At 33.1% G+C, this 10955-nt stretch overlaps 1 protein-coding gene across 2 annotated transcripts in view; it reads right to left on the reverse strand.

The window, feature by feature from the left end:
- LOC145249428 (3-hydroxy-3-methylglutaryl-coenzyme A reductase-like) overlaps positions 1–10955 on the reverse strand; it is a 182568-nt gene that overhangs the window by 90591 nt on the left and 81022 nt on the right. For both annotated transcript variants that reach the window (XM_080110981.1, XM_080110980.1), the window contains exons 2-3: positions 3871–4081; positions 1357–1486 (exon numbers count right to left, since the gene is read on the reverse strand). In XM_080110981.1, the coding sequence (XP_079967107.1) occupies positions 1357–1486; positions 3871–4035 (295 nt within the window). In that variant the 5' untranslated portion in view covers positions 4036–4081. The remainder of the gene's footprint in view (positions 1–1356; positions 1487–3870; positions 4082–10955) is intronic.

A 10955-nucleotide genomic window follows, 5' to 3' on the forward strand; every position in this document is an offset into this window, starting at 1 on the left:
TTATTGCCCTTATTTCCAGTAGTTGCATGTTTCAGCTGATAGGTGGAGATATCAACTTCTTTCCCCCTCCTTTTTTTGCCATGGCACTGACAAAAATGGACGGCACTTATGCACTTCGAGTTTGATTTCACACGCAAATCGACTCCGTAATGTAATGATCTCAACATGTTGAACAGCCTTACAGAGGTAACCTAAACTTTGCAAGAATCATGAACAAACTGTACAATCACTGAATTAACTCTAACCACATTAAACAAAACATGTTAATCTCAGAAATCAACAAACGTGCGCACATGCACACACATGGCCTTATACATTTTCCACCAAAAAGTAGTCTGTATAAAAAAATGTATAAGTGATTTTTTGCTCATTTTAAATAAAGTTTATGTTGTAAATAAATTATCTCACTATCAATTTTTATTAATTTGTGTCATCAAACACGCACAAGTCCATTCTTATCACTTCATACAGTGATTTTTTCGTCAACTGTATCTGCTATCGCAATTGTTCTTTATGTACTAATCCAAGAACTTTTATCCATTCTTTCAATGTGGTCATGCCATCAAAGTCTCCTGTTCTGCACACATCTTCCCATACTAACCAGATTTGATCTTACTCTGAAATCAGCAAACCTATGCATGTCATATGACTCACATTGTATCATTGTCATATCATTGCTGTTTCATAGTATGATCAGATATTAACTATTTTTTTTTATTAAATAATTTTTTATTTAAAATTATTTTATTTGTAATAGAATATTTTATAACTAGCTATACCAACCCAGTGTTGTCCAGGTCTATTACAGTAAAATTTGTTTTGTAAATATTTATAGATTTTAAACAAATAAGGAATGCTAACTTTTCATTAAAATAACTGATTTTTTTTTTTTAGTGTTTATCTAAAAACAGCATCATATTAGAAAACTGCCAAAACAGAGTAAATATTTTTTTTTAAAGTAAATTGCAACAAAGTATATTAGTTTATTATTAATAACAAGATACAAAAATAACAAATCAAAATTGGCTTGTCAAAATCAACATTTGATTTGTTGACTTAAATGTTATTTAGGTCTAATTTATTTAAATCTGGCCAACATAATCTTATACATTAGAAAACAGAATTTTTTAATGGATTATAAATTTTAATTAACAAAAATTATTTCTTTACATATTTCATCGGCACACTCCTCTGGGACAGACTAACGCAGATAAAATATTTCAAAAGTGAACCTTCCCTTCTCCCACACACACACACACGCAATCCAGTGCTGACAAACAAATCTATAAACAGATCTACAGTTTACTGCTTTATTATTTCAGAGTTAAAATTTCTTTAGGAGAATAATTTGCTTACCAAGAAGATAACGCGAACCCATTTTTTTCAGATCCCGAAAGTGAAAGTAAAGATACATCATTGCCAAGCATTGCGACATCATTACCAATTGAGTGATGTTCACCCCAAGTGTATCGAATGAGTGCAACTTCTGCAAAGAGAAAACAAAATGAAATATTAGAAATGTCAATACAAGAAAACAAATTTCTTAATTCTGACAAAAAATAATAAAACAAACAATTATTTTAGAATTTAGAGTGGTGGATGAGTCCAAGGCCATTCTAGTGTTTTAAAGCAGTTAACCATTTTTTTTTATGAGATAAATCCTGTATGTTTTTTGAGGAAGAGAGTGTCTGCTTTGTTTAATTGTTGAGACAATTATGTGTCATTTGAAGATGAGTTTTGTAGGCAAAGTCTTACTATTAGGACTTAAGGTTAGTGGCCGTGTTAAAGTTTTTAGAAGAGGGACAACTTGCCACTCGTACCTAGAGTTGGAGTTTTTTTTAGAAGATAGCTAGTCGTTAAGCTTTAGGGTTAGTGGTATGATCCAGTTTTTTTTTTTTTTGTCTTTTTTTTTTTTTTGAAGATGATTATGTTTGGATTTAAGATAGCTTGTATGATGAGAAGCTTGCCACTTGGCCTTAGGGTAAGTGGAAGAGTGATGGGAGGGTTTTTATTTTGAAGTGGATATTTCAAACTTAAGGTTAGTGGTAGAGTTAAAGGAGATTTTTCGGAGTGAAGCTTGTCACTCAGATCTAATGTTAATGAAAGGCACTTTTAAGAGGTGGGCTTGTCACTCACACCTATATTTAGTGATTGCATATTTATATATCTATAAAAGTGAACATGTCTGTGTATCTGTGTGTACATTTCCCTATGCAATAACTGTCAATTTAAAGTCTACAGACTCGAAATTTGATATACAGGGTACTGAGATTTGGGAAAATCTTTGTAATCCATTTTCGGCCAGAAATTTGGCTGTTAAGGGGTCAAAGTTTTTAATGATTTGACCTTTGAGAACTCTACCAAACTCCTCCGCCAATTTTGGGTTTAAACACTTGAAATTTTAGATATAGGTTCCTTGGACATGGATCTAACTTAATAACTTAATTTGAGCCCAAAAGAATAAAGGTTAAGAGGTCATAATAGGGGTCAAAGTTTAAAAAATTGACCGCTTTTTTTTTTTTTTTGCTCAACATACAACTCCAAACACCCGGGCAACGCTGGGCTGAAATGCTAGTATATAACTTTTCAAATTGAAAAAATTTCAAATTTTGAGTATTAACTGCACCAAAAGGCAATAATGACAAGAAAATGTGGGATATCATACATGAAATTTATATGCAAAACTGATCCACCCCTGCACTAAATTATTTTTGTTGCTATTTCTTTCCCCCAAGTTTTTTAGAGTATGCACACAATCTCCCAAAAAAGTAGAATTTTTTTTATTCGCAGCTATAAAGTTATTTATTATTACAATAAATTTTTAAACTCAAGTATATTTGAAAACCAATATTTCTTGAAGAAACCACTATTATATAAAATAACTACAAACTGTATCAATTTTAAACAACAAAGATTTTTTTATTTTTCAAAATAAGCATGTAAACATAATTTACAAATTTTTGATTTCAAACTAAACAGCTAATGGTGGTGGCTGCTGCTGCTGCTCCAGCTTACAATTATTAGCACTTCAAATTGTTTACTTTAGCTGAAAGGTGTTTGAAATCATGAGAGGAGACTAATTAAAAACGGCTAGTACAAAAATAAAAACATTTACTTATTATTTGGGGTACAAAACATATTTAGAAAAAAATATTCAAGACATGTCATGTTGAAGTCTTATCCAGACAGCAAAAAACAAATGGACCAGTTTATTTCATACACCCATAAGTGAGATTCATGCTTTTTCTGATTGCTTTCCAAATTTCATGAAAAAATTATTCATAGAGGAGTGGTACCTACACTGGTAGGGTTAACCAACAGAGAGAGTGAGAAGTTTAGTGAGCAATGGGCCACTTGATGAAAAATTAAAATAGAAGTTGACTTTTGTTTTGTTTTTTTCAAACTCAATTCAATTCTAAAACTGAAGAATATTTTAACATGTATTTTGTGGGATTAAAATATGTAGGTAAAAGGTTAACTCAGTTTTAGATGTTGAGAAGGCAACACAAACATTAGTCATTACACATCATAAGTGAAAGAGGAAAGTAATCTAAAAATAAATAAAAAAGGGAAAACATCTTCATTAATGTTTTATAGATGATCATAAGCAAATGTTTAGAAATGTGCCACTAAAAATAAGCAATTATTTATACAAAGTCATGCATGACTCTACAGAATATAAAAGCAGGAAGACTCTTTGGAGCGGGAGAGGAAGAGAGTAGAGAAAGGGGAAGAGAAGAGAAAGTGATAGAAAAAAGAAAGTGATAGAAAAAAGGGATAGAGAAAGAGTAAAAAAAAAATGAGAGAGAGAGAGGAGAAAGAGTGAGTTGGTTTGATGAGCAAACAAACTAAAGATTTCCAATAGCTTACCTGAACGTTTGGGCAAACATAATTCCATCCGCAGATCTTGTCATCGCTTGAATACATTGTCATCGACATGAGGCAGAGGGTAACCGTCAATGTACCGATGATCACCTCCCATGGGTGGGAGGCACAGAATTTGCCATGGGCCCAGAACATGTTCCTCAGCATCATTGTAAGCAGTAATTGTATTCTGCAAAGGACTAAATCCACTCCAACGCTGCAAGATAATACAAAATGAAAAATATTTTAAGTAATTCAAGGTAAAAATATGAAATACAATCAACATTTAACAAATAAAATATATTTTGTGTAAAGAATTGAACAAATTATTTCAAAATTAATGGAAGAGGGAGGCAATACACTATACGTGTGAAAGTGTGTGAGAGAGGGAGAGAGAGAGAGAGAGAGCATATGTAAATGAAAGATGAGACACAGGATAAAGGGGAGAATGAGAGTGGAGAAGGGGCAGAGAGTGGAGGAGAGAATTAGCCAAAATTTGAGAAAGAAATGCAAGACAGCTATTAAAGATATTTAAATCAATGTAAAAAATGACCAATGTCTTACTGACCAAAAAACAGATTGCAAATCGATGGGAAAAGGAAGGATGCTTTCAAATTTTAAAAAAAAAAATCATTTCCTATCAAATTTTACTGCCAACTTTTATATCAGACTATTTTTATCTGACACAAATTCTGAACACCATACATCGTAAAATGACAGAAATTAGATGTTAACACCAAAAGAATTATAATCAAGTATAAACTTTTCTAATGATCGATGTATGTGCGTGCTTGTGTGTGAAAATATTTAATCGATAAACTATTAAACTACTGGTCACATAACACTGAAGTTAAAAAGAAAATAGTAATCATACACCAAGTATATTTTACAACAAGTAAAATCTTTGTTTGGATGAATAACACATACCAAAATATGTCAGCAAGTTGAAACGCAAAATGTTCATTTCAACTTACCAACATAATTCTATTATATATATATTATTTCATGGGAATTCATTATCGAGATGAGTATTATTAATTTATTTATTTCAGACTATTATCCTCCTCTTTATTAGATGTTGTTTCACGACGCGATAAAGACCAGAGGAATAGTTGGCCGAAATGTCGTGAAATAACATCCTTACATCATTTGTAGACATTTATGCTGACGACACTACCATTTATGGTACCACATCTAAGACAGTAAACGAGCATGTTCTCTCCAATTCTCTCTCCTCTGATCTTGAGCACGTAGTACAATGGGGAAAGGAGTGGCTGGTTACTTTTAATGCATCTAAAACCAAGCTTCTCTCTTTACATCATCAACATTCTAATCCACATTTGTCATCAATTGAAATGAATGGCTCTCGTCTTCAGGAGGCCTCAAGTTTTGACAAGCTTCTGGGCTTGACCATTACTCCTGATCTTAAATGGAACACGTATATCAAATCTGTTGCCAAGGCCGCTGGAAAAATGGTGGGATCTTTCTATCGATCCAGTAGATATCTCACTGCTGATGCTATTCTCTATCTATATAAGAGCCAGGTACGTCCAAGGATGGAATACTGTTGCCACATCTGGGCAGGAGCTGCTAGAAAGGACTTGTCCTGCCTTGATAGAATTCAAAATAGACTTCGTAGCCTCGTAGGAGATGTCCTTTTCTCCTCCTTGCAACCTCTATCTCACAGAAGAGATGTTGCGAGTTTGTCTCTGATGTATCGTTATTTTCATGGAAAGTGTTCAACTGAGCTTCAATCTATGGTCCCCCCTCGCCAAACTTTCACAAGAAACACTCGTCTAGCTGTAAACACTATCAATAATTTCCCCCACTCTTTATCTGTGCCTAAACCTAAACGTAGATTCCATGAACAAAGCTTCTTTCTTAGAACTGCACGCCTGTGGAATTGTCTTCCGTTTTCCTGCTTTCCGGCTGACTACAATATGGTTTTGTTCAAGTCTAAAGTAAATAAGTTCTTGATGAGCCGTTCCATATAAGTTATTAAATTTACCAAATTTTCATTACTAATGATTACTATATTGACCAACTTCTACTGTACACTCTTTAACCCTTATCCTTGAGTGGCCTCTGGGCCTTGATAATGTGGTGATGTCTTTGTAAAAAAAAAAAAAAAAAAAAAGGAAGATGAGGATAATAGTTCAAAATAAATTAATAATTCTATTAGTTTTATGCATGCACAAATTCATTCCTAGCTTGAAGTGGTTTAATTTTAAATCCTCCTCTTGACAGTTCAAATAGTAGAGAACGTGGATGGAACACAAAATGTTTTGGTTTTGATTCTAGCTGATGGCACTCAAGTAATTTTTTTTAAACTTTTAAAATCAATACTATATATATATATATATATATATATATATATATATATATATATATATATATATATATAACATTCAATTGGCTCTGTAATAATAAATAAAAAGTCTGCACGAATTAAAATATATTTAAGCATAATTTACAACCGAGCAAGACTGCCACTCCCTGCTAATATTTGCTAAAAACTCAATTCTTAAACAATGTCAAAAGCAAAAAAAATTAAAATAACTGCAGGAGAAAACTCTACACTATTATCTGAATATGAAACTGATAAAAAATATGTTCAGATTTCATTTTTTACAATTTCCAATGGATAGATTACTGGATCACCATTTATCAGAGCCAAAAACCACTCAAGGATAAGGTTTAATGCATAGGATAGCTTGTCAGAATGATGAATATGAGGGACTAAAAACGATGACTGGAATTTCATTACTTGTGTAGAAAATCTAAGACAAATATTTGACTTGTATTCGAAGATGGCCATGTTGTAGTCTGAAGGGAAGCAGTCACTTGGTAATGCCCTTACAAAAGACAAACTCGGAAGAATTTAGAGTTGATAAATACTCTTTCTTTCTTCTCTATATGAATATGATAATACAACAATGGACAATGAGTAATTTTCCAGATAATTTAAATGTCATTGTTCATGAAAACAATGGAGACATTCAACAAATAAACCCACTCATCCACTCAACATCCTTTAATTTCTAAAAGAAAATATATATATATATATATATATATATATATATATATATATATATATATATATATATATATATACACATACATACAGAATTAAAATTATTCAATGATTTATTTTCTTGGAAGAATTTAATTTTCAGAAAAGTCCAAGCTGTCATACACGAACAATTTTCATCTTCTGCGTCAAAGAATTGTAAAGTTTCCCATCAATTTACTATTTGTCATGGATTAAACATCGGAAAGGAAACATTTAAGATGCAAATGTTTGTGTTTAAAAGACAAAAAAAAAAATACTTTCAATAATTATAATGAAATTAATAATAAAATGGAGATCAAGACCGACTCTTTCAAAATTCCAGCTACAATCAAAGTGTAACATCTGTTCTGTTGAAATCTTTAAAGACTATTTTCATCTTTTTTCAAACCAGACTGCTCTTTTGTGAGTTTTCTTTTTTAATACTATTTTTATCCAAACGAGGCATATTGTCACTTGGAACATAATGAACTAATATTTGGGATCATGTCTAACAGAGGACTGTGAGGAATTCAGCATTTAAACTTCTACAGGTTAGTATAGTCATAAAAGCAGAGAATAAGGGAGGGAATTCCAAAGTCTAGCAATCCAAGGGAAGAAACTATTAGGAGTAAAAGGCTTTCCAGAATCTGGGGACCTCAACAGTGAAGGTGGAGATTTTACTGCTGCTTGGGTTGGTTTTAAGTATGCATGTCAGGAGGGCACAAATGCTATGAGTACATTCCATTAAAGTATTTGTAAGGCACAAGGATGAAACATTTCAGCAATGAGACAGAGATTGGAAATAGCGCAGACCCTATCAGATCTGAGACTCTTTTTTGGACTCTTCATAAGAGCGAGAGACTAGTGGTAAATGCACCAGCCCAAATGTCGCAACAATATTCCATGCATAAGTGAATGGTGGCTTTGTAAAGATATAGAATACTATCTGGTGTAATTTTTTTAGCATGGTAAAGGGAGCCCAATTTATTTACAGCAGTCTTGGTAATGTCCTCAATGTATTTGTTTCAATCTATATTGCCTGTGTTATTTGTCATAGCAATTGGTAGTTAAGAAGGCTTTTTGTAATTGTTAAAAGAAAGAAGCTTAGTCTTAGTAACATTAAATGTTACCATTTATTTACATTCCACTACAGACCAGACGTCGTTTTTGAGGGTTTCTGTCATTACCTTGGATGTGTGCATATTCATTCCCCCCCCCCCTGATGTCTATTAAAGTGTTGCATTATCAGAAAATATATGCATCTCAAACAATTTTATCAGGGAAGTCATTTATGAATATCAGGAACAATAAATGTCCAAGAACTAACCCCTGAGACACAATTGCATTAATATCATATAGTTTGACCATATAGCCATTGAGAACAACCTGGATTTTTCTTTTGTTTAGGAAAAATCTGATTATGTTAAGTATTTGTCTAGAAATTTAATTTTTGTGAGAAGTCCTTCATGCCATATCTTACAAAAGCCTTTGGATATATCAAGAGCTACAGCTCTAACTTCACTTGCCCATGGCCTACTATACATTATTATAGTAGGCTATGCCTTGCCTTATTCAATGCATGATATATGCATTCAGAGATGATGGTTAAAATATCTGCAATAGAACAGGCGAGCCTAAATCCATAATGTTGATCAGAAAGAAGTTTAGCATTTACAAGATGGTGGACTAGCAATTGATTAACAAAGATTTTAGTGAATAAGGGGAGGATACTGACAGGGTGATAATTGTATGTGTCATTTTTTTTGCCAGAATTCTTGAATACTGGTACTATGGAGGCAATTTTTCAATCTATCAGGGAAACAAGACTCGGTTAGGCATTTGTTCAAGACTTAGAAGAGGGCAGGAGTTAGCTCAATAGAGCATTTCTTAATTAGTTGCTGCATCCTTAGGCAAGTGTCATAAAAAAAGACTCGAAGAACGGGTTTAAGTAGAAAATATATTGTACAAGAAAGTAAATACAAAGAAAAGGTTGTCATTTTCTGACTGTCACGTTAGACAGTCCATAGTGTTGCATTGGTCATAATAATTCTCTACAACAGTATTAGACTCGAGTTTTTATAATAAGAGTTCATTATGAGTGAATAGGTAATTCCCTACAACATCCACCTCCCAAGCCTTTACTCCAGAAGGGGTACTAGTATCTTTTCTTTTTGTATCAATAGCTAAAGGATCCATAAACTTCCCTTTCCTTCCTGATCAGTGCCATTCTTGAGCTGCATTAGGTGGTTCGATGTCGAGAAAGTATCATATCGTCTCAATGACCTCTTCTTCATGAGGTGCATAGTTGGGATCATCCAACATTAGTATACAGGAATGAGATCAGGTTTACACCTCTTGGAGGTTTCTAAACCTTTATGATATCACGGACATGAAGAGAAATGATTTTCAGATCTACGAGTGTGACTTCTGTCCACAAAAGGAAATTTGTCTGTGGGCTCTAAGTTGGATGCAAACCACTGGGCAAGCAAGTCAGCCTTCTTGGTGGCCGTTTAAGCGACCTCATGATTGTTGAATAGTGGGAGAATTGTTGACTGTCCATTATTCAGCACAATATCTTCCAGAAATCTCAATACATTTCATGATCACTTTGGATGCCTTCTATCAGATGTGGTAATTTCACTCTAATTATAAAGAAAAACAAAAATTGTACAACGCTGCCTCAAAATTTTAACAGTAAAAGAGAGATAATCCCGTCAAACTAAAGTTACCTCCCCTTGCCAACCCGATTTTTTTTTGCACACATACAAAACCATGTCGAAAAAAACAAAACCAACTCCAAGAATACGAAACCATCAAAAGAGCCAGTAACTTTTCACCTTTCTTTTCCAAGATGGTGACCAACATACCTGACGAAGGTCAGGGGCTACACCAACCAAAACATTGCACAAATAACACTCAAGATAAGAACAATAGTTCCATCAAAACAAGTAACATAAACAATCAGCCCTCATCTCAAAAATTCAGAAGTGTATTTCACCTGTAGTTGGGAAGGAAAAAAGATTAATACTTTTTCCCAAGAGGATTATGGGTTAATACCTCTGATGAAATTTGAACACGGAATACTATATTTACGGCCTGTTATAACTATTACACCACTTGCATATACATAACATTCTTATATTATCAATATAACATCTGATCAGGTAGGCATACGTTTATGTCACATAGATATCATTTGTTTCATGAAGAAAGTAGGTTGTGTCTCATAAAAGACATAATCCACTTATAATAAATTCATAAAACTGTCATTGTTGGTATCAAGGAACCACCATACCAAAATACCTGACCTATAACAAGATATAGGATCCATCCTATATAGACATCTTGCTAAACCCTGCTAGCACACAAGTCATCTTTTCAGACCCTGCCAACGCACAAATCATCTTTCTTGCCAGACCCTGCCAGTTTATAAAATTATCTTTTCAAACTTTGGTAGCATGTAAAGTCATCTCAATGGAAAAAAAGAAATTCATTCTCAGTTAAATTAACAAGTGAAAATAATTTGAAGAAAACTTCATTCCGGGCCAAATCAGCAATTGAAAATAATGAATTGGAAAAAAGGTATCCTAGTGTTCATATTTATTTTGTTTTTAATCCTCTATGACATTGCAGTTGACAAATTTGTGACTTTGTTGGCAGGTTGGTTCAGAGTTTTGGTGAAGCTATAGATGTATTGTATAATAATATATTATACATGCACAGATTATTTTAAACTAATTTTTGATATTGTTTCATATCAGAACCATTGGAAATATTTAATGGCAATAAAATATAGTGGACGACATGAAAAAGCTGGAATATTGAAAGAGAGTTATCTGCATCATGATGATTCTTGCTGGATAAAAAAAAAAAACTTTAGAAATCTTAGCAGCAGCGATTGTTAACACAGTCTTCCTCTACTTTTTAGTTATTTTCATCAATGATATCCACCTGAACTCGAATCTCTGGATCCTTCATTTAAGACATTCACAGCAAAGTTTAACAGTTCAGGGTGGGGGGTTATTAGAGTAGAAGGTAT

Source organism: Euprymna scolopes, chromosome 28, assembly GCF_053919585.1.
Source record: "Euprymna scolopes isolate OS-2025 chromosome 28, ASM5391958v1, whole genome shotgun sequence".
Taxonomy (NCBI): Eukaryota; Metazoa; Mollusca; class Cephalopoda; order Sepiida; family Sepiolidae; genus Euprymna; species Euprymna scolopes.